This window comes from Lissotriton helveticus, chromosome 2_1 (genome assembly GCF_964261635.1).
Source record: "Lissotriton helveticus chromosome 2_1, aLisHel1.1, whole genome shotgun sequence".
Lineage (NCBI taxonomy): Eukaryota > Metazoa > Chordata > Amphibia > Caudata > Salamandridae > Lissotriton > Lissotriton helveticus.
The window spans coordinates 323,247,158-323,272,438 of record NC_136059.1 but is presented as its reverse complement, the minus strand read 5'-3'; the positions used below and the strand labels follow the sequence as shown (position 1 = coordinate 323,272,438).

At 43.6% G+C, this 25,281-nt stretch overlaps 1 protein-coding gene across 2 annotated transcripts in view; it reads left to right on the top strand.

Moving 5' to 3' along the window:
- Positions 1-25,281, top strand: part of NPR3 (natriuretic peptide receptor 3) — a 209,138-nt gene that overhangs the window by 45,973 nt on the left and 137,884 nt on the right. For both annotated transcript variants that reach the window (XM_078674915.1, XM_078674914.1), the window contains exon 3: positions 24,982-25,148. In XM_078674915.1, coding sequence (XP_078531041.1) covers positions 24,982-25,148 — 167 coding nt within the window. The remainder of the gene's footprint in view (positions 1-24,981; positions 25,149-25,281) is intronic.

Here is a 25,281-nt window from a genome sequence, read left to right as displayed (position 1 = left end):
GGCCAACCGCAAAAAGTGCATTAAAAATGAGGCATGGGAACACCTAATGTCTATAGACGTTCTCAGAGATAGTTCCAAATTCTGGGCGGTGATTAACCATCCTTACTTCTCAAGCATGGATAACTCAGTCATGGACTCTGTGATCCCTGATGAGAAATAGGTCGCCCATTTTAGCAAAATATATAACAGTGAGGAGGAACACACACCAGAGGTGGGCCCAACATACCCTCACTTAGCCCCCTGTTTGCTTTTTACTGAGGGCGAGGTCAGAAAGGCCTTTGAGGAGATGACGAAAAATAAGGCACCGGGCCCAAATGGTGTGCCCGCAGACCTTTATAGGACTCCTCTGGATTTTTGGTCAAAAACTCTTACTAATGTCTTCAACTCCACAGTTACAACTGGGTTCCCTTCATCATGGGCCACTTCTTCTATAATACCTGTGTTCAAAAAAGGCTCTAGAAGTGACCCCGCCTGTTATAGGCCGATCTCGCTGATTGACTCTGCCGTTAAGATCTTGGGCAGAGTCATCCTGCAGAGACTTGGAGAACATCTGAAGGACAGGGGGGTCCTCTCTCAGCTACAATATGGGTTCAGGGCTAAAAGGGGTACACTCGACCAATGCCTTAATCTCCACATGTTAATTAGCAAATATACTCGGGCCAAGGAGGGTCTACTATACATGGCCTTTATGGGCTTGTCATCGGCCTTCGATCTGGTCAACCGTGCTAAGCTGTGGGCTATATTGACTGGTATAGGGATAGACCCTTCCCTGGTGAATTTTCTAGCGGCCCTGTACCAAGATCTACGAGCCTCAATAAGAACCAATAAAGAGGGTGGGAGCACCAGGTTTTTTAAATCTAAACGTGGTGTTAGGCAGGGGTGCATCTTGGCACCCCTCCTATTCACCCTTTATATAAATTCCCTTGAAACATTCTTGAAGGAGACCACACCAGACATCCCACGCGTAGGGGACTCTGCAGTGCCAGTACTGCTCTACGCAGACGATGCAGTGCTATTGGCCCGCACGGGGGTAGGGCTGCAGAGACTCCTGGACGCATTCGGTAAATTTATGTCATCCTTGGACTTACAGATAAATAATAAAAAATTGCATGTGATGGTGGCAGGGAAACGGCCAAAAACTGCTATGATAAAAAAGTTTCTGTGCAATGGAGAGGAGATCTCTAGGGTCCCGGTCTTTACCTACCTGGGCGTCATTTTTGATTAAAGGGGCATTTGAAGCCCCCAACTAAACGCGAAAGGCATTGCTGTCACCAGATCAACCACAGCTCTACTGAGCTTTGCAAAACGCTTGGTCTCGCGTCCAATAGAAGCTCTGCTGACAGTTTATAAATCAAAATGCCTCTCAATAGCAATGTATGGCGCCTCCCTATGGGGAATTTTACCACAGGGTAAACCGCAGGTAGTAGAAAATAAATTCCTTAGATCTCTGCTAGTGGTTCCTCAATCGACCCCAGTACTTTCAGTGCACTCCAAGCTGGGCCTAGGCTTTATCAGCGATCAGTTACAACTGGCACCACTGATTTGCTGGGCTAGGACCTGGCTCAACCCTGCAATTACTTTAAATCATTCTATCCTCAAAGATTGCATGGCACTGGACAAAGTAAACAAAATCCCATGTTTAGTTTATATCAAGGACACTTTCCGTAAATTGGGTAGGCCTGACTTATATTCTTCCCCCAATTTGATACAGTAGGGTGATGTTTTATGGATCAAGGAAAATGTTCTGGGTCAAGTAGAGCAGGAACGGGAGGCAGTAGAGGTCCTAAAACTGGGCGTCAGAGCGAACTACATGCTTCTGACTACTCCCCAAATAGAACCCTACCTGAAAATCGTGACCCGACCGTTCCACCGTAATCTTCTTGTAAGATTTAGATTTAATATCATCCAGTACTCCTTGGGGAACTACCCGGTATGGGGGAAACCAGATCCATCGATCCCCTGTAGTTGTGATAGTTTTTCGGAACAGTCACTGATGCACTTTATCATGTTTTGTGGCCATTTTGAGGATAGTAGGAAACAGTTCCTGGTCCCTATTTTGAGAGATGCAGGCTTTATACAAGTCCGGCCTGCTCTCCTTTACCTTCAGCTTTTGAGTAGTACCAGGGTAATCTTTGGGGTCGCAAGTTTTTTGGTCGCTGCTATGCGTATTAAGTCCAAAAAATTGCTGCTAAACCTTTCCAAGACGTGATTTTAATATAGTCTCCTATATGCCGGGATATGTTCACTTGCACTTTTTGTAAATATATGATAATGATTGATTGTTTTAATGTTTAAAAAATTTTGTTTTTAACTCATGAATTGTTCTATACTGTGATGGATTTGCTTTTATGATTTTAACTAATCGAATAAAGTATGACTTGACTTGACTTGACTTGACTTGAACAGTAGAAGTGTACAGAGAAATTGTAGGTTGGATCAGCCCCATTCATCCTTTTTCTTTTATGTACTGTCATGGTCTTGGATGTGATGTCCATTAAGGCCTCAGCAACACTCAATGGTTAAATTGTGCCATTTATGCTCACATTATGCTTTGGAGATGGGGTATTAAGTATTCCTTCTGTTAGAGTGCTGATGTCTGGGTAGCTAATAATTGCTAACCAGCATGTCTTCTTTGATGTATTTACTTTTCTGACAGGGTGACATATTAGTTGCTGATTTATCTTTTTTTTCTGGTTAAAAAGTTTATGATGCTTGGATGTATTAGCCTTCAGTAAAGACTGTGTGCACTTCATTAATCACCCGTGTATATTATTTTGTGTTAGTTTTATGTCATGGTAATATGCTAGATATACAGTTTTTTGTTCACAAAGTAAAGAACCTGCACACATTTTTGCCATGTACAATGCAACCTTTATCTTCTAACTTGCTTTAATTACGACCACACACGGTAGTGATGGGCATACTGTTGCACTTCAAACAAAGTGTTGGCAGATATGGAAACAGATTAGCTATTATTATGTAGCAATCAAACAAACTTTAGATAGGTGCCTCTTGGGGTAGGATATCCCACTACCTAGAATATCCAATAGAGCAAGTCATGACTGGCTTGTTCAGAGGAAACAGGCGTCTTGAGGGTGCCGTAACGACGGACGGACGACTACATGGGTCTTATCACGGTACCCATCTAAGATGTTTTCCCCATGCTTCCAGATCTATTTTACAGGAAGACTATAAAATCGCGTTTATAAAGGAACTCAACTTTGAAGTATAGTTTCGGAGAGCCTCTACTGTGGCACTAACGATTAATCTGCAGCATCATATTTATCTGCAGTATACTCTGTCATACAAACTTTTTGCTGTATTTCAAAAATTCCACTTTATCGGCCTTTACTTGAATCTAGCTGGTCTGACTATCAAATTTGGATCGCTCTACATAGCTTTTCTGTTTGTAATACTTATTCCGGGTTCTACAATTCACGAATATTAGGAGCTAACAATTGGATCATTGCTCTTTGGGTTTACACACCCTCAACTTAGAGCACTGACAAGGGATCCACATTGCTCTGTGACTGTAGAGCGACGACTGGAGTTTCTTGCTGGGTTCATCTACTACTTAAGCAAGCCTTGAGGAAGTCACGGTTGTGACGAAACGCGCGTTGGCTGTTTCTGTGCCACCAAGTCAAAGAACTGAAAACCTCACCTATACCATAAGGAGTTGTATAACTTTCGGAAAATACTAAGATTGTCTGAAATACTTTTTCTTGTGTTTTTTGATGTAATAAATCACAATCTAATCATTTGATTCTATTTGGTTTACTAAAATCCTTACTTGGAAAGTTATGTTATGTTATGTTAAAAAGTCTCTTCTATAGCGCACGGCTGCCCCGAAGGGCGTCCTGGCGCTTTGGCAAAGAGACATACAGCTGAGAAACACAACGCAGCGCCCCGAAAGTCCCGAACAGAGATATTATACCGAAAAGAGCCAAGTCTTCAGCTCCTTTCTAAAAGCAAGAAGGTTGTTAGACTTCCTTAAGGATACAGGAAGCTCGTTCCAGCACCGCGGGACCAAATATCGAAAGGCACGCCCTCCGATCCGGGCCAATTTAATCGGAGGGACGACAGCTTTGGCCAGCGAGGCCGATCGATGCGACCTCCTAGGGACATAAAAGGCCAAACGATTCTCCATATACTTAGGGCCAATAGAATGGAGAGCCTTAAATGCCAAGGTCAGCACCTTAAAGGTAATTCTTTTGGCAATGGGCAGCCAGTGCATTCGCCTGAGGAGTTCCGAGGCATTTGCCCTGCGTGGGAGACCAAAAATGGCTCTTGCAGCCGAATTCTGCACAGTCTGCAGTCGGGCCAACAGATATTTAGGCAGCCCGATATACAAGGCGTTCGCATAGTCTAAACGCGAGCCAATCAGAGACTGCACGATGATTTTTTTATGCTGCAGAGACAGCAAGGGGAGAAACTTCCGAAGCATTTTCAAAATGCCGAAACATTTCCCCGATAGACCAATGATTTGAGGTCTAAAAGAAAGGTTGTCATCGCATTGCACCCCAAGATTTGTGACTTTCACAGACGCCTCAGCGGGCGGAGACATGTCCTGAGGCCACTAAGTCTTCCAACTAGACTTGTCGGAGTTGCACTTCAGACCGTGCCGCCGAAACCAATCGAAGACCGCACTCAGACACTCCCCGATCATGCCACCATCAAGAGCCTAAAAATGAAAGTGTGTCCTCATGTAACGTAACTGGTGCTATGTAAAGCGCTCTGATACCTGATTCGGTTCGGGTCTAGTTTGCGCTATATAAAACTCTGCAAAAAAAAAAAAAGTGCCTCTCCCTTTTTAAAAGAAAAAAGGAGCTGGGTGTCATCAGCGTAGGATATGATCCGGGCACCAAAGGACTCCGCTACCGCCGCCAGAGGGGCCATGAAGATATTATATAAAGTCTCTTCTCATTGTCAAATGGTGCTTATCTTGCTAATTTAAATGTATTTATCAATTGTATCTATATTATTTAAGAGTGCCGGGGTTCAGTCTTTCTTGTTTTAATTTCGGTACAGCTTAACTCTTTAATACTGAATTGGGGCCTTCCTCCCAAGCCTCAATGTGGTTGTAGCCCAAAATGTTTCTTTATTATCGTATTTTCTTCTTTGGACTATAAGCACAATGTCATCAAACTATTATCAAACTCTTCACCCAACAACAGTCCCGACCCATTGGCTGTTGCAATGTTTTCTTTCCGATTTGGGAATTAGCGTCCAAGAAAGATTTGTTACTTATGCATTACCAGGACATCTTTTGGAGGGAATTCCATTCACACCACAAGTCTTTTTACATCACTGATTGTTCCATTTGTCACCCTGGTCATGGTGTAAGTTAGGTTTCCAATTGACTTGTCTTGCAAAACTAGAAAAATACAGTCAAGGGAGCTGCTTTTCATGACTGAAAGCTTTTGATAAAAAATAACAGGAAAAACACTAAAACAAGCATTAGGCGACCATTTTGCCAAGAAAATGTCAAAGTCTACTCTGCATTTTATGAAATAAATTCCTTTTTTTCCCACGTGGAAAGTTTAGTCCAAAGTGATAGCGTTCGGGACGCATTCTTCTACCCGGGAGTGATTAGATTAGGTGGACAGCATGTTCTGCTCTGGCCAGCCCCAGTGCGTCAGTTCTCTCAGCACCTAATAGCCTGCAGAGTGAGAGCAGGAAGGGGCTATCGACAGAGGGCAGTGAGCACACGATTTTGATTTGGTCTGCGCTTGCTAACTGTGCAAGGCAGTGTCAGTGTATGATGCAGAGAAGCCATTTTTCAATTTGTCAGATGTGCAAGACATCGCGTACAGCTGTCAAGTGCAGCATTTTCAGACGTGCATCATGGTTTGTAGGCTATTAACATGAAGACCAAATATATCTGAGTTCTGGGGCTCGTGGCATTGGACACGGGGCAGCGGTACAGAGACAAGGACACGGTAGGGTAGTTGTAAGGCAGCTTCTTCTTTTATTTCCCTCTGTGGCACACATAGAAAGTGAGTCTCCCCGATTCTCCGACGTCTCTTACCCGTTTCCCCCTTGAGGTCACTTGCTGGGCCGACCTCCCCCGCTCAGTCCTCTGTGCCTTAGTGCCCGATCCACCCCACCACAAGTGCAGACAGAATCTGTGCCCTGTTCCTGAGCATAACCTTCAGGAGCCCGTACATCTGTGAAACTGTCTGAGTTACTGCACGAGCTGCAGGGAACTCAGCTCAGACGAAAAGAATCGTAAACACAGAATGGCAGCCAGGACTCTTTGCTTCCAAGATGTGCTGTTTGCAGTTCACTCACTAATTGTGCTTCCAAGCTGTGCTGATTGCAGTACATTCACTAACTGTGCTTCCAAGCGGTGCTGATTGCACTTTATTCACTAACTGTGCTTCCAAGCTGTGCTGTTTGCAGTTCATTCAGTAACTGTGGTTTAAAGCTGTTTTGTTTCCGTTCATTCACTAACTGTACTTCCAAGCTATGCTGATTGCAGTTCACTCACTAACTGTGCTTCCAAGCTGTGCTGATTGCAGTTCATTCACTAACTGTGCTTCCAAGCTGTGGTGTTTGCAGTTCATTCAGCAACTGTGCTTTAAAGCTGTGCTGTTTCAGTTCATTCACTAACTGTACTTCCAAACTGTGCTGCTGGCATTTCACTCACTAACTGTACTTCCAATCTATGCTGATTGCAGTTCATTCAGTAACTGTACTTCCAAGCTGTGCTGATTGCAGTTTATTCACTAACTGTGCTTCCAAGCAGTGCTGTTTGCAGTTCATTGACCAACGGTCCTACCAAGCGGTGCTGTTTGCATTCCTTCACTAACTGTGCTTCAAAGCTGTGCTGATTGCAGTTCATTCACTAACTGCGCCCCCAAGCTGTGCTGTTTGCAGTTCATTCACTAGCTGTGCTTCCAACCTATGGTGTTTGCGGTTCATTCACTAACTGTGCTTCCAAGCGGTGCTGTTTGCGGTTCATTCACTAACTGTGCTTCCAAGCAGTGCTGTTTGCAGTTCCTTCATTAACTGGGCTTCCAAGCGGTGCTGTTTGCAGTCTTCAGTAACTGTGCTTCCAAGCGGTGCTGTTTGCATTCCTTCACCAACTGTCCGTGCTTGCAAGCGGTGATGGTTGCAGTTCATTCACTAACTGTACTTCCAAGCTGTGCTGTTTGCAGTCTTCACTAACTGTGCTTCTAAGTGGTGCTGTTTGCAGTTCATTCACTAGCTGTGCTTCCAAGTACTTCTGTTTACAGTTAATTCACTAACTCTTACAGTTAACAGATTAGTGCATGGACATGGAGACAACCCAGTTTTTCTCATGTGAGGTGCACAGTTCTGCGCCTGTGAGAATCTGTTCATGACAAAGCCCCTTTTGTATGGAGCGTAAGCATTGATGTTTGTGTGATCGACAATGAGTCCGCAGTGTTCTTGGGAACCAATGCATGTACACCCCACTATGAATATGAGAGTTCTTTTAAAAACAGCAGTGTAGGTGCAATTTATTGGTAGATGCATAAAACTACCAGAGCCTTCATAGTTTGTGAGTACCCTTGTGTACCCACATTCAAGGCTTTGGTGCTATTGATAAGTCTGTTAATATGCACTTGAGACTGTCCTTTAAATACAAATATAGGTCTTCAATAGTTTAAACACCATGCTTTGAAGTGTTGTGTTAAATGTAATTTGCGGTGGCCTCTTGGCACTCAGTGTGCATAGATGTATATATGGAAAGGGCTTAGTATAGAACAAACCTAGCTGCAAGGCAGGAGAGCACAATGGAGGGTGAATCTTTAGATGAAGAGGTGGTGTGCATGAGGTTGCTAAAAAATTGTGTCGGGATAAACTAAAGCAGTGCACGGTACTAGGAGGATGTAGTTGAATGTCTGTGGTGGATGGCATACCCTATTCCTTATATTGTTTGGTGTCTTCGGGTTAATCGGTTGGCGAGGTTTTGCTCTTGAGATTTTTTCTGAAGAGGATGATGGAAGGCACTTATCAGAGTTCAGTACAGATGGCATTCTACACTCTTGGTGTGCAGCAGGAGACCTGGCATCTAGTTCTCTCAATATTATGCTTCATAGTCTCGAGTTTTGCAATACTGACGCTAAAAACGTATGGGTCACTCGAGAGTTCTTAATTTTGGATTCCTGGTATGGTAGTGTTCCACTGTTCACTGGTTTATGGCCCATGCACCTGGTCTTGAAGGTGATACTGATGACCAGAAGTAGCTACCCAAGGTATCTAATAAATTGGGATTATATTTTTTGTGACATTTCCAAAGACTTGTAAAGGGTTGAACTACTGCACGTACAACAACTTTCAGAGGTGTCACATGGTTTGTGGGATTCCAGCCAGTAAGGCAGTCACTCTGTCAATGTGAGACATCAGTGCTTAATTGTAAATAAAAACATAAGTGCAGGTGGCCAAAACTTCCACCCACTTCCTCTTCTGGCTCAACACACGTCTGCCACACGGACTGTCTCTTGCCTGCATGAGCAATGCCCAAACCCTGATTTCACCAAGAGAGTCTGCGTCCTAAAGAAGGTTCATGGGTAGGCCCACAAGAAAACTTTGAAAACTTGGGTCAAGGGAGGGAACACTGAGTTACAACAAATGTCGTACTTACCATATTGTTGCCAATGTATGATTGTTGTACAGCGCTTTGAAACCAAGTGTGGTTGAGTCTGTGCTATATAATTCAATTCAAACGTGAACAAAATAAATACATGATAGGGAACTTCAAACGCTTTAGAAGAATGTCTTTCTGTGTCTAACACAATCTCCTTTAGGATGTCTGCCGTTGGCTGGCACATACACTTTTCAGGTGTCCGTTTACACACATTCACATTTCAGATCTCCGACTTTGGCTGTCACAGTCACCTTTCCAGTGTCTGTCTGTCTACAGACACAGTCCCACTTAAGATGCCACAGTCATCTTTAAGCTGTTTGTCTGTGACGGACAGTCACATTTAAGATGTCTGCCCCTGGCAGACAGTCACATTAAAGGCATCTGTCAGTGGGTATTACAGCAACTTTAAAGCAGGGCTTTAAGTGCGGGGGGGTCCTGTCACATCTCAGACTCGGCAGTAATTAAAACTGACTTTGAAACTGGTCCATATAGGGACCTATATTTATTCTATGTCCTGAACATTGCAGTCCAAAACACTGACACATTTCTCAACAATGATTGTAAAAACTCTTTAGGTATTCCATGTCAGCGATGTATTCAGTTTATATTTCAGATTTTACGTCATCTTGCCTTCCCTAAAAGTATTTTCTTTTTCCAGACAGTGTATTTTCGTAGCTTTTTCATTTAACACATGACTCTTGTGCAGTGTATCCTGTGAAATGAGTCGCCTTCAGGTGTCTCAGTTCACACTTGTGGGTTGGTATTCATGAGGGGGCACAATCGAGAGATCTGGGCTTGGGGCTGAAACAGTGCACGTTTCTCAAGGTGCCTGTGAGTGGGCCATGAAGACGCCCAGACTACATGCCCATTCAGTCCTTGGACTCTGCAGAGTGCGCCTAAAGATGGTCATGTATGTGCCAATTGTAGTCACCGATTAATGGAAAAGTATGTAAAGGAGGTACACTATTGTTGAAACACCGAGAGTGCCAAAGAAGAAGGAACTGTTGTGTTCACCGTTGAGAAGAGGGGGGGGGTTAGAGGCTGTGTGTGTGTGTGTGAGAGAGAGAGAGAGAGAGAGAGAAAGGGGAGGTGACACAAGACAGTCCTTGCAGAAAAGGTAATGAAGACGATGGAGATGACGTGTGAGATATGTAGATAGAAGATTTCAAAAAGATGTGGAGAAAAGGGTTGTAAATGTCTAACAGCGAGAGGCTGAAGAGGAAAATAGTGTGAAAGGATGCAATTAGGGGACACAGTCATCCCTAAGGCATCTGTCCATGCCAATACAGTTCTCTTTAGGGCCTGTCTGCGATGCCGCAGACATTATGGGCATCTGTATCAAGAACCTATTATGAGTTCGTGCCTGTGATCAGTGAAGCCAAACACAGGGGCTCCTCACTAAAGATAATTCTGCACATCTTTTTTTTAGGCTTAATTACTAGCAGCACAGGCTTTCGGGGTGGAATAGTCATAAATCTCTGTTTTTTCTCCCTCTCTCCCCCCGCCCCTCATTCTCCTGCCCTTCTTTCTTTCTCTCTCCTCTGTTTCTTTTTCTATCACCTCACCTCTCGGCCTACCATTACATCTTCCTCTCCCTAACTCACAACTTCCTTTCTTCTGCCTACCTCTCTAACTTTACCTCACATATCTCGTGCTCTATTGTCTCTCTCCTGCCATACCTTTCTTGTTTCTCTTTTATAGCATGTCTACTTTTCTAACTCCTTTTAATTTACTTTTACCTCCTGCTGTCTTCTCTACCTCCCTTTGAGTCTCTACCCTCCTTATATCCTCTTTCTCTTCTTAATGGCTCTTTATATTATTATATTTCAACTCTCTCCCTCTTTAGCTATCACACCCACACTTTTCTCTACACCTCACCTCTCTATTCACCCCTCCCACTGACTAATTTTGTCACCTTTCACTAACACCCTTAACCCCACTTCCTTTGCCTGAACTATCTTTTTGTCTCGTGTTTTTCTCTGTTCTTCACCTTACCTTTTCTAACAGACCCCTCACTCTTTGCCCTCTCTCTAAATTTCCATGCACACATTCCCATCTCACTATCTCTTCTTGCTTTACAGCACCTCTCTTTCAATACACATCTCTATCCTGCCTCTATTTCTCTGTCTCTTATCACGCCAACTACCGTCTCTATTATTCTATGCCTACCTCGACATATCTCCCTCTATCCTACTATTTCTTCCTCAGCTCTATCAAAGTCTTCCTTCTTGAGGGCTTGACATGGCTGACATTGAGTAATACATTTACATTCCGCTCTGAACACGGGGCCCCAAATGTTGTCTTGCCCAGGGCCCCAAAAATTGTTAACAATGGCTAGCATGCCCCTGGGGTTGTGGCCTGCACAATCATGTGTTATGTTCCTAGCTCTCACTTAGCACCTTTGGCAGATCCCCCACTGCCACTATGTACTCACTCCCTCATTCTCCTCTTCCACATGTTTGATCGCATTAGTAACACCCACACCCCAGCCAGTGCAGCTTTCCAGCACTGGGGTCTTTCATCAATCATTTCATACAACCTTGAAACTTGCAGTTGTCATTTTGTCTGGGACTATAAATGGTAGGGGAGTAGAAAGATATGCCCTCCAGACCAGGTACTCGATCTTGCACTGAAAGGCACTTAGCTATCAGCCTTCGAAGCAGGGTGGGCGCTGCTAGGTGTTTGCTCAAACAGAGAAATTCTGGGATCGGCTGAGACTCCTGCTGGACACTGCCAGAGATGGTCCATGCTCCACATCTTAGAGTTCCAGGTTCTGTGCTATTACCTGTCCTGCCCTAGCTGAGCAGTCCCAGGCAGCTGCATACTGCAAATAACGCGAGGCGAGCTGTGGTAGATGATGTCCATACCTCATTAGTAAATCCTGAGCGTTGTGTGGGTGGCAAAGTCCACTCACATGACTACATCGTGAATAACATCATCAGTGGGTGTAACTAGGCAAAAGGGATGTTTGTTGCATGAAGTTCTGACATGTACAGGTCTGAAAAATTAGACACCTAGGGCAGTTTTGAGGCAATTTTGCAACTGGTGGCTCAACCTGCTAAGTCCCTATGGCGGAAGGGACCAAAAAGAAGTATAATGTGCCAGAATAAGGCCTGTGAGGTGCATTAGCGCCCACTGATCACCAGTAGAGACAGCACCTGTGCTTGGATGGCTGTTCTGAAATCATCACCAGTGATGAAAGGCTTTCCTTTGTGTTGCAGCAATAATTGATACTAGGTGACCTTGTTCTCAATTCAACACACTAATAGATTTTCAATAATTACACATTAATCGGAAAAAGCTTACAATGCAGTCAACAGCCTGTTCCTTATGATAGCTGCTTTAACCTAGAATATACAGTGTGCTCTAGTCTGGTTTTCTATGCTATTGTAGTCTGCACCATTCTTCTAGTCTTCGTTTGGTGGATCGGGAAGACAGCGAAGGCAAGCCATAATTGAGAATATTCATTTGTGTCTACCTTCATGCAGGGCCCGGTCAGCTGCCACATTTTGCATACACTGGTAGCACCGAAAGAGATAGTCTGGAGGCCAAGATAAACACTGTTACCATAACACAAATGTGATACCACTGGATTATGACTTCTGTTTTTGTGCAAAAGTGAAAACAGCTGGTCATCGCTCTCAAGCAAGATAGAGAGGATTTTAAACAGCAAGATAGGGAGGATGTTAAACAGCGATGTATCTTCTGTATGAGAGACATTTCCAGCTGGATGTTCTCAAACTGTCTACACCTGAATGGGGATACTATTCCTTGGTAGAGCTCATCTTCACTGGTCTGAGGATTGGTGGCCGTGGAGCTTGGGCCTGCCCCCACTCCTAGAAGCACGGTGAGGAATTTGGGTATCCTCTTTGATAAGTTATCGATGAGATGAGATAAAGGACCATGTGACATCTGCATGTGGCATGTGTTTCGGGGCAATGCACCTCCTTCCAGTGCCTGCCACTGGACTCTCGCAAGACCCTCATCCAGGCCTAGACTATGGAAATGCGCTCGCAGCATCAAATGCATCTCTCCAGGGCAAGATGCAGGTAGTTCAAAATACTGCAGCCCGACTGGTTAATAAATAGCCACCGGCACCCCTTCTGTCCCTCTGCTCAGAGCCTTGCACTGGCTTCCTACGGAGAGGAGAGCAATTTTTCAAACTCCTCTGCTTGAAGCATAAACCTCTGGCAGGCAGGGAACAAACTGACACCATATTGCCCAGATAGAAACGTTAGATAAAAAAATCAGCTCCTTCTTTGCCCACGACGCATCCGTACATCTAAATACGGTGAACGAACCATCTCACACCTTGCTCTGTACCACTAGAACAAACTCCCCTTGGTAATTAGAGCTTGTACTGACTTAGCAGGCTTCAAGAACCAGCTTAAAAATGAGCTGTTTTAAATTGCAGCTCCGACTATTCTGTTATCTCAGAGCTGAGATGCCCCTTCTGGGGACGAGACGTGTGCTATAGCAAATCCCTATTAACATAACATACCAAGAGTAATGACCTGGAAGAACCTTGTTTGGACCACTCTTCAAATCAGGGGATTCATGGAGATAGCTGAGTTCATTAGGGTTCTCTGGATTCAGGCCTGGGACACCATGTCTGGGTATGGGCCAAGTGAACTAACTGGCCAGATAGATGTCTTTAGGCCAGGCCGAGTTATCTTCCCCCAAACTCAAAATCTGCCTTTGCCTTTGTTCTAAACAAAAGCACCATTGGCTTATAGTAGCTCTTTTCTTGAGGAAAACGCAATGTACTAACGCGTAACATGGCAATGTTAAATTTGGTTCATTATTCAGTGCTTTAATGCTACTTTAAAACAAAATAACTTTTCGTGTGCAAATAGAGTCTTTCTACAATTTGCCCAGAGTGGTAAAATTCTCAGACTCCAACAACAGAGCACTGTTCTAATGGTAGCAGAAAACATTCCTCATTTCTGAGGACTTTGCTTTAGCCTTGTCTAACATCAATTGTTTGATTTTAATGGCTATAATTGCAAGCACGCCTCAGTTTTACATAATAGAGCCACTTATGTCTCTCTGGCATCCTTCTTCAAGCTTTGTCAAACCAGACATCAGAATGTAGCGCATTGGCAGCCCTCTTTATTCTCCTAAAGATGTTGAAAAAAATCAGCAACATTCAGTCATGCAGTATGAAAAGAGAACTGTTTCTCGTCTTCTCGCCCATCAGTTCCTATTTTTTGCTTTAGTGTCTGACTAAAAACAAAGCTAAATATTAGAGTCAGCAATAGTGACCCTGCGTTGTTGTTGTGTTGCACTTTCCCTTTAAAAAATGTTTGGGGTTTGATTAGAACGTTGGTATCTTTTCGCGAATCTTCGCCACATTTGTCACTTGTCTAGCTCAGCCCATCTGTTCACATCAGGTGTCACACAGATGCATCCTTGGGAAAAAAAGTGAAGGTTGGGGAACAAAAATGATGATTTCACATTTTATTTTCCATAGGAAACTTTACTCTCTCTTAGAGCAAAATACTCTAGACTGAGTTATACCAAAGTGGACATCAAGTTAGAACGTGACACAGAAAGACATTTTGTGGTTTGATATAAATCTGTTGAATAGCTTTTTAGGAAGATGCGTTTGAAAAAGGTGTCATCCAGTCTTCCAAAGACGAAAAGCGCAAATTCTGTCAATTATATCTGAATTTTTTATCAAATCTGATTGGCTGATGAAGGTCTGGCATTATGTTTTTCATCTTGAAATTTTCGAATTTTGGCCCAATTTGAGAATTCTGCATCAAGGGAAAAAATTAACAGGGTGACAGGGTGGGCATGTTAACCGGTCCTACGCCATGTAAGGGAAAAAATAGGCTCCCCGAATCATGAAAAATTGTTTAAAAAAATAGAGAAAAGTGCATTTAGGTGATGGTAAACTTGTAAATCCTAAATAAATAGAGAGCACTCAACCATCATTTTGTATTCAGAAAGGGACACCGTTTCCGCAAGTTTCCCTGAATTCACAAATTTTACAAATGCAAAACCTAAAGTGAATACACATATGTCAGCACTACTTAGTAATAGTGGAGACAGATATAGTGTGGGTTATGATGAAAGCACAGGACAAGCATTAGTGTATGATAAAAAATATTTCTTATGCTTGGGAAAAGATGAACATTTGTGATCTTAGAAAGAAGAGTGTCATGAAATCTCCAGCAAAAAGAATAACAAAGGGGTTAAAAGGGGTTAAGTGACTAATTAATATGTTGGTGGTATGTATGCTCCATCGCAAAGGTGACAGAGAATACATACTGCCAACATAATGGTCTGCCTGCCCAATTTAAATGCGGGTGGACCATAGGTTTGACTATTTGTCACCACCATAGCCAAACCTCTCTCATGGCCCGACGGAGTAAGGGCTGTCAGAAAAATGGCTAAATGCCCGCCCACCCAATCAAGATGAACATACAGTTAGCCATTTTCTTTACTGTCCCTCACTGCCAGGAATACCCTGGTGGTGAGGGTCAGTAAAATTCAAAGGAGACAGGGAATGCACGTGTTCCTTAGAAAAAGAAAAGACACCCTCTTACACAAAACGTTTATTTTTTATTTCTAGAATTTACCAGACTCTTTTTGTGTGGTCATTTTTTCTATTTAGGAGTCAACTGTGCATGCTGAGGTCAGTGCACTGTTTGGTAAATCCTCATTATGTATAGGATGTGACAAATAAAACAGGCGAGGTAATGTCCTGATAACTTACTGCTAATTTTCATTATTTCGAGTTCAAGCCTAAATCCACTGGCTGCTTGTCACAGTTCTTCGAATCCCTCCCTTCTCCAAGGATAAGTTTCAGCATCTCCCAAATTAGATACTGTTTGTTATTGAACAGCCTGTCTGGGGAGTCCATTTAGTTCCTAGTTAGAACAAAGTGAAAAAAACAAAAATGTGTTTTTTTGCAAGATCATGCTTTCTTTTTCTGACGGGGTAAGTGGATTGCCTATCTCCTGGGTAATGAAACTGACTTTTTATGAAAGGACAGTGACAAAGAACACTTGGACTTGAAGTAATGAATTATGACAGCTAAGCAATCAGAATGTTATCAATAAGATGGCTAACTGTGACCCTAGATATCCAGAGACATTTTAAGGCATGGGCACAGTGGGTGCTGGCTCAGAGCCCCAGTCTTTCATGGGGCCCCCTGATAGAGCCAGCTCTGTTCTGCAGAGTCTTGCCCTGATGATCTTGAGAAATTCTTAAACAGATTGTCTAAAACAATGTTTTACTTTAATTTATTTTTAGTGTGGGTGATGTGTGAGAGTCTATTACAGATATTTTGCTGTCTTGGGTTTATGTTTCCTGCGACAACCAGAAAGAAGCTTCTTTTAGATCAAAGCAGGACCTCACATATGAGAAATGGGAGGGTATCACAGAGACATCACATTTGAGAAATGGAAGGGCATCACAGAGATTATTTGCAGTAATATTAGTGACCTGCTGCTGTGTTACAACATTGAAAACACACATCACTATCCCTGAATAGTAGGTGTAAACACATTTAGAATTTGCATGAGTGTGCCTGTACATCGTTAGTGACATAGCTAAAGAGGACGTGAAAGAGCTGAAATTGGATTATAAATTCAAAGCTTTTCTAAACAAGAGCCCCCAAAATACATCTGGCCAAGGGCGCCCAAAATCCTCAAGGTGTCCCTATAGATATCTACAGCACAAGTGGTGTTTTAGTAATAGGCAGCAAGTTCCCTCTCAGCACACAGAGGCCGATTCATAGCAGTATTCACTCCATTTCATTCTCTTACTCATCCACTCACTCACTTTCCTTGAAAAAGAGTTACGTATGCAGAGTGCACGGTTTTTGTAATGCATTATACCAACTTGTTCTTTGTAGTTTACAGACCCACAACAGTTTAAAAACTAGGGGCATTTAGACAAGAAGTATTCTTTATATTGTTAATGTAGATTTATGCGAAGGAGGTAGTTTTGGAACAATATTATTGTTAATAAAATTGTGTGTGTAACACAAAAGAAATAATAGCATCTGTTTTGTGAAAAAGATGTATTAATCTCCCAGCTATTGCTAGCTAATTTACTCCCAGTTTTTTGGCAGTTCCAAAAATTGGACGAGGATGGTTCACTTACGTAATGTGACATGCTTCATCATTTGCCACTACGTCCCACCCCGGTAAGGTGGTCTACCAAGGCTGACTCGACCTCAGATTGGGGCTTACCCGAGGGAGTTCTTAGATATTACTTATCTTATCTGGATAACACTATGATCCAAGCTGACTGGTTAAAAACATCTTAGGATAGACCACAAAAGTATCCTTTTATTCAGGTGGTGTAGTATCTCCCTTCCTTTTGTCAGTTCTAACCTTTTATTATATTAATAAAGCTCTTCAAACATAAAAATAAAAAGTTACTAAAAGAGTAACTACAGGAGGCATATGTGGGTGTAATGACCAATATGCATCTCTGTATACAAGTAAATATCTATGCCTCTGCATATGAGTAAATATTCATGCCAATATGTTTCTGCCTTCGGTTGGCCTATTCCCCTGTGGCATTCATCAGGGCTATCTCTGTGAGTCCCTATGCTGCAAGAAGTCAGTGCAGATAACCCATAGAAAAAGATGTGTCTTTGGAAAGGACCTACTTCTTAAATATGTTTTTTTCATTTTAGAAGTAATCTAAGGATACAAAGAGTAAAGCAAAGTAGCAGAAAAAACATCATTTATGTGCTAATAAACAATGTAAAGAATAATTTACTTCATTTCTCTATGCTCTGGGGAGTATATTAATGGTACGCCCCAGGGTAAACTATAATTAAAAACATAGCACTGGGTGACAGTAAACGAAATGTGATCAGGTGATTAAAAAATTTATATTCATTGACACAAAATGCATAAGTGGCAGAGAGATAGGTGAAGACACAAAGGGTTGATTTTATCTAGTTTTTGTTGTGCTATTTGCTGCATGGTCTGTTTGGGGTTGGTCTTTCCTGTAATTACATTCTAGCAGTAGGAGTACATGTGGACTTATTAACAATAAGGCATGAAACATTCAAATCAAATTGATCGCTAAACTCGAACCACTCTTCTGCAGTGAAGACAAAAAGCATTTTGCGCCTTTTTAAGATTTTTTTCAATTTGCTTCGTCAAGGATGTGAACCCACACATATCCTACCGTGCTCCTTCAAACAGCTGACTGGAGGAGAATCCACGTCAGGAATTGCTTCCTTATGAACCGCCCGCACAAGGGCGTGTTCAATTTGGTTAATCATCCGCACCTGTTGCTCATGTCAGAGGGCATAGGAAGCCCGAGCTAAACCGTGGTCGGAGCGAGGTGTTCCTTGAGGCCTGCTATGGCTGCGGGCCTCCTTTTTAGGTCTCGCTAGACGAAAGCAAAAGCGAAGCTTTTGCTGTCTATGCGAGACAACTTATGTAGTTACTTTTGGGGGAATGTGGACAGCAGAGTTCCACGTGCTTTTCCTGGCCGAGATTTAACCTCGGGAGCGCGCACGTCGCCGTGCCTCGTATTCCCATACGCAAACAAAGCCACTCTCATGCATGCGCACATACACACACTGCATACACACACGCACCCCCCCTTAAACAGACACACGCTGCATACACACACGCACCCCCCTTAAACAGACACACGCACGCACGCACAGACACACTCAAACAGACACACGTGCGTACACCCCCACCCTCAACCCCACTCACCGGGCTCCTCTCCCCTTACGCATGGGAAGGCACTGTGGAGCTCTGTGCCAGAAGGAGCGCTGTCTGAAATCACCGCCGCCTCCCACAGCGGCATTGTAGGGAAATTAAAAGTTGCCTCCCCGTAAACACTGCCGCAGGCCGGGAACCTCGGGAACCTCAGAAATCCCGAGCGCAGCTCCTCTGACGTCAGACGAGGAGCCGTGCTGGGATTGGTGCCGGTGGGGCCGTTGCCTAGAAATGGAAGACTCGTCGACGCCGGGCGGGAGGGGCTGCTTCGCTCCTCACCCGGGCAGCCTAACAGCGTGCTGCGCAGTTTTCATTATGGACGCCAGCTTAAGTAATGGCGGCTGCTTCTTTGCATTTGCATTTATTTTAAATACACTCCCTGCACGTAATCTGCTTGGACGCTTCCTCCTTTGTTACCTCTCCCTCCTGCATCTACACCCTTCATATGCCTTTGTTTAGTTTTTTTAACCGTAGCGCCGGGCTATAAATTTAAAATGCGCTCCGCCCCTTCCTCCGCTGCATGAACACCTGCAAGGCGGGCGATGCCTTAATTAAAAAAATCTGGGTTCATATTGACATACTTAAATGGCGGCCACGCATCTCATTGCAGTTGGCTCACCAAACTAATTTTATTGAATTTATTTACATGCTAAAAAATTGGCAGCCGCACGTGTTGTTGCTCGTGGTTCACCCAACGATTTTTTTGTATTTTTGTATTTACATGTTCAATAATGGCAGCCATGCATCTCATTGTGCGCAGTTCACCCAACTCGTTTTTTATGTCTTTTTAATATACATGCTAAATAATGGCGGCCACACGTTTCATTTATGTGGTGAGGATGTAAGCCGCCCCAATGTCCAGTGGTTGTAGGTGGTTCTAGATAGGCGAGAGGAACAGCTATAAGAAGTTGCGTGGAGGGTGGGGAGCAACATTGTGCCAGGCTGACCCTAGTTCGAACAACAGATGTTAAGCCCATCTGCGAGCCCCTGTGGTGGCCAGGCGCTCACGACCGACAACCAGCCTGCCCACATTTCTGGGGCCCAAGCCGCGCAGGTGACTGCAGTTCGCGGTCGTATGACTTATTGTTTCATTAGCTTATGCTTACTGACGCTAGATGTTGTCTGCTGCTACGTTAATATCACTTTGTATTTATCATATATGCAAACATTACTCTGGGGCCGATCAACTGGCTTGTGTTAAATAACATTTAATCAGTCAGCATAATTTCTGAGGCCAGTTGAGTGTTCAATGGTTGCGAATTTCTTAGAACAAACAGTTCGAGCGACTGCTCGCATGCAGTTATTAATTTTAGTTATATTCATTAAAAAGGTATGCTACTCATGCTGCCTTAACCAAACACAGGCTATTGAATAATCACACCAGAAAAGGAACTGAGGTCACCCGGTATATGTGCTATTTTGCATTCACACTTCTGAACACCTGATCAGGATTAGCCTGCAATTTTGGATTAAGGGATGATCCCCCAAATTTAGCAGGTCATCCACCGTCCCTCCAAACGATCAATGAAGCAGCTAATGATGCTCCACTTTCTTGCTATGAAACAAAAAAGACCCCCATACTTCTCTCTTTATTTATGGCGCTCCCTCTTCAGAGCACGTGAATGACCCTGCTTTCACTGTCGCAATTATGGTGAGGTTTTTTGGTGCTGGCACCGTGGAGTTGCTTACGAGAACCATCATTTCCAATGCAATAGGTGTCATATTTCTGAGAGTTTGAGCTTTTGGCATTGTACATGACAATGCCTTTTATTTATCTGGTTTAAAAACCAACACAAATAAAAAAGGCATTGTCATGTACAATGCCAAAAGCTCAAACTCTCACAAATGCGAGACCTATTGCATTGCAAATGCTTGTTTAAATACCGGACCACTCCCATTCCCACATCATACCTGCATGAGAGTGCCGGGTTTTTCATTCATCTTGGTCCAAGCCGCTCTCAGCCCTGCATTAGTGAGGGTTTGTCTTCCCCCGTGCTTGTTAGTATTCGTTATCGAGAACGCCAAACCTGTGGCGCATCAGGCAAGCACCATGTATTATACTGGTACATTGTCTGTGATGTCACTCTAGGAGCACAAGGTTGCTCGCCTATTGCTGGGACCGCCCTGCTGTATCTAGGGATATGTAGTCTAGGAAGTGGATGCCATATATATGTATGGGCTTGTGGGCATTTATTTCGGCCTTCACATCTGAAAATATTTCACTGCAGTAGAGTGATTAGCCTTTAGCAAATGATTTGATCTGATTGTTTCAGGCCTTATCATTAATAGGTTCACTTTTAGTCCTACTACGAGAGTGTGACTACAGGAGAGACCCACCTAAACAGACCATGCAGCAAATAGTGCAAATATCTATGTAAAAATAACCTTGTGTGGCTTCATGTGCCTGAGCCACTTATGCATGTGTCAATGATTATATATTTTTAAAACCCTTGATCACATTTGGTTTACTGTCATCCAGTGCTAAGTTTTTAATTATAGTTTGCTTTGGGGTTTACCATTAATATACTCCCCAGGGCATAGAGAAATGAAGTACATTATTCTTCCACTTTCATTGTTTATTAGCATATAAATGATGTGTTTTCTGCTACTTTCCTTTACTCTTTGTATCTTTAGGTTATTCATAAAACAAGAAAACCATATGCAAGAGGTAGGTCCTCTCCAAACACACATCTTCTTCCGTGGGTTCTCTGCACTGGCTTCTTGCAGTATGGGGACTCACAGAGACAGCCCTGATGAATACAATAAGCAAATAGGCCAACCGAAGGCAGAAACGTGTTTGCAAGAATATTTACTCATATGCAGAGGCATAAGTATTTACTCATATGCAAAGATGAATATTAGTTATTACACCCATATATGCCTCCTGTAGTTACTGTTTTAGTAACTGTTTAATATACCTAGGATATCACCTGAATAAAAGGACACTGTTTTGGGCTATCCTAAAGTGTTTTTAACCAGTCAGCTGGATCATAGTATTATCCAGATAAGATAAGTAATATCTAAAAACTCCCTCGGTTAAGCCCCAGCCTGAGGTTGAGTCTGCCCTGGCAGTGCCACCTTACTGAGTTGGAACGAGGTGGCAAATGATGAAGCATGTCACATTAGGTGAGTGAGCCATCCTCGTCCAATTTTTGGAATTTCCAATAAAACTGGGAGTAAAGTAGGTAGCGATAGCTGGGAGATCAATACATCTCTTTCTCATATTTCACTAAACAGCGTACTGAGTTAAATACTGGGGTATCACACCAATTTTGTGATCTGATCATGCCATTTTGCTAGTCATGTGTGTATCATGACAATTGCTTTTAAAGAGACTGCTGTATTTTTTGTGCAAATGCGAAAATAATTTTGAGCCTAAGTAGAATCTAAAGCATGCAGCAGGCAGGAAAATTGAAGGGCTTTAGAATCCACATTTGCAGTTATGGTCTATTTTGCTTTATTGCAAGCTTTCCTGCAAATACGGTCTAGGTTAGTGTTTTACCAGTCCTGACAAGTAAAACGCATCAGGGCTTAGACTAACTTATTTTAGTGCTGGTGTCCACATCACTGCACTAAAATGCATTAGTCACATATTTAAAAAGCTTCTCAGCGATCATGTGGTGCTGTGCTGAAGTAAAGCAGCCCATGCTGGGCACTTGCTGTGCACTGCAGCAGTGCTTTGCCTGCCCAGGCAGTTTAACAGTTAAAATCCTCCTGGTGCAGGTCTGAGGCTCACATGAGACTAGTGAGTCATTGCTGTGTTGATCCAGCAGTCTTAAACTGCAGTTGGATACTTTTGTTTCCAAACCACGTGGAGGATCCAACATCTTCTGTTGGTTTCCGGGCCTGGCTTGCACTGGAGAGCATTAGTCCTGTCAAGCAGCGCTGTGCACTAGTGGAATTGCTTTACCTCATTTCTGGCTGCTGTCCAGACAAGTGGTGGTGTGACTCGAGTGACGCGTAAGTGGTGGGTACCGGCCAGGCTGAGTGATGGCAGTGGTTAGAGCGGGCAGGACCAGCGGGCCCATAGGGTGTTATTTACTGCAACCAGGGAAAGCCATGTTGCACTTTAGTCATCCAGCCAACCCAGAACCCTGATTTCATTGGCCGGATTGGTGTTTTTAATAAACACCATATTATATCTGATACATGTGTGTCAGCCTGGGCAGGGGGTAATTCTTCCAGTCGGGCTGGCTTGCACTAATGAATAGTCCAGCGCTGCTTGCCAGCCAGACACACTGTCCCAAGTGAGAAGGGGAGAACTGTGACTGATCGGCTGCACCATGTGACACTCTTGCAGTGCCTGCTTCTGAAGCCCGTGGCAATCCTGCCCAGCCCGGCAGCATCACAGTGCTTTGAAGGTGATCCACAATGTCAATGGTTTAGTTCCTGTGTAACATTTTCCTTGTCCTTGCATTTCCCAAGATTGTTCGCTAATTCCAGGATGTGTTTCCATATTTTTGTGTGTAGTATTTTATGCTTGCATAGTGAGTGCATACTTTGAACTATTCGCCTCCAGGAGTTTATAACAAGCCACAATCGAGAGCTCTAGCGTGGAAGATGAGGGCAGTGCGAATTCCTTATAGGGCTTGTTAGTTGGTCCAAAAGGTGCTCACAATGCATGGTCATCATATCCTTTGCCTATTTGCAGAGTGCACAGACAAATTGGCATGTATTCCAGTTTCAACTGTGATTCTGTGTGATGGAGGACACCATTGTCAAAATATTGACATGGTAAAAGTGAAAGGAACTGCAGTGCTTATAGATGAGTGGGTCTGTTGTAAGCAGGGGGCAGTGAAGCCAAGGAAGTGAGAGGAAGTGTATTCAAGAAAGTGAAAAAAGGGTGTGAAGAGGGAAGTGGTGATGTGTAAGATATGCAGATAGACGAGATGTGGACAGAAAAAGGTTGCAAAGGAGGCACATGACTAACAAAGGTTGAGCTTAACAGGAGTGATTGAGACACCCGGCCATTTCTACAGGTCTCAGCAATGTTTAATTCGGAGTCTTGCTGTTTCATAATTGAAAAGTTTTCAGTATTATTTACAACAAAAACATTGCTGTTACTCATTTATTTTAAACTGCTAACAGCCATTGACAAAGCCAATAGTCTTGGCTGGTTTTAGATATGTCGGATGGCAATAACAGAAATCTCAGAGAGCAATCAAAATACTGGTCGGGTGGCACACTATGGATATCACAGAAATTTACTTTTCGTCTTTAAGCTCTACACTTAATTACATGGCCATGCCCCTTTTAGAGACCCCACATTTTTTCATCCTATTCAACCCCTTGGCTGCGGCGCAAATTTTGCCCCGGTGCGGGTGGGGTTTGAGCGCTGCACCGCCTTGCTCGTGACGGAACCACGCCGTTGTGATTCACGGGTGGCCTGTGCTCATGACAGCGTGGTTCCGTCACAGCCCCGCCCGCACATTAATTCACCCGCACAGGCGGGGAATTAATGCAGCGTGGGAGGAGCTGCAGCTGCATGACGGAACCACGCTGTCATGAGCACACGCCGCCCGTGGCTCATGGCGTCGATGTTCCGTCATAAGCATGGAAGGGGTTAAACCACTGACGTCAAGATCCCAGGTGTTGTTGTTGTATTGTCCCACTAATCAGGACATTCATGTCTCTTGACACCACAGAAGGGACTGCACAGCAGCTTAGATCATTGTCATGTTGGCCCACACACACACTCCTATCAATACCAATTATTTTCCTGGCAGCCTTTTCTTTGAGAAGTATCTATTGGTATTTGATATAGACTCAGCGCAGACCCTCCTCCCAGGCAAGATAAAGCCTTAGCATGTTCTGTAGAAGGCCAGTGTTACATTGGTGTAAGAAGACCATAGAATGTCCTCAAAAGCGTGTGGGTTTGAAAGGCCAATCTGGCTGAGGTAAGTCTGTCTGGCATGTGACCACATAATCAGTCCCACCATACTGTCAGATACAGGTGTGAGTGGGGAGCAAGGGCTCAGCCGAGGCATAACACAAAATGACAGGGCCCCTTCAGGGTGCTACGTGGGGTGCCTGGGTCTCTTATATCTTATAGATATTTATTGGCCCTTGGCTCAATAGGGGCCCACCTTGAATGGTTGGGGCCTCCTGGCCTGTTGCTGGGCCCCCTGCGTGGAAGGGGCTGCAGGGGCCTACGTTGCACCCCTGACCATTGGTGCAGCAGGTGCAGTGGCACCTGGCCCAGATCCCTGAAGGGACTAATTAACCCTGATAATTGTTGCATTTTATTACCCAAAATCAGTGAAAGGGTCAATTTTCTTTGCTTTCCCCAGAACCCATGGCATCTTTGCTACACAACGTGTGGGGGCCATTGGCAGGTACACTTCTGAGGACCACCAGGGCAAATAGGCTGGGAGGCGCTCGGCAACTTTTCCTGTCTATCGAATACATCTAGTTTCGTTTCACTTTACACAATAAATATTGAAGCATTTAACACGTAAACGCTCATATGATTCATTTAAGTCGTTTATAATGAAATCTTTCTTTCTTGTTTAATAATTAGCAATGCCCCACAATTAATGATGCGCCGACCACTGCAACAGTAAAGAAACCCATGTATGCAAACCATCGTACAAAGAATAATGTCATAGCAAGAGTTGAAAAAACTTGAAATTGTAAATATTTGTATTTCTCTCATAGGAAACGGCTCCTGGAAAAGAGGAGACAAGTACGACCTTGAAGCAAAGCAGGCCTACGCATCCCTCCAAACAGTCACCCTACTGAGGACAGTGAAACCCGAGTTTGAAAAGTTTTCCATTGAGGTGAAAAATGCTGTCGAGAAACTAGGACTCAATGAGGATGATTACGTAAGTGTTTGATCGCCATTCCAATAAATACATGTTCTGTCAACAAGCTCCTAATTAAATCAAAGGTGGCAAAATGCCTCTATGAACATCTTTCAAAAGTTCATGTGTTCAGTTCTCATCTGCATCATCGAAT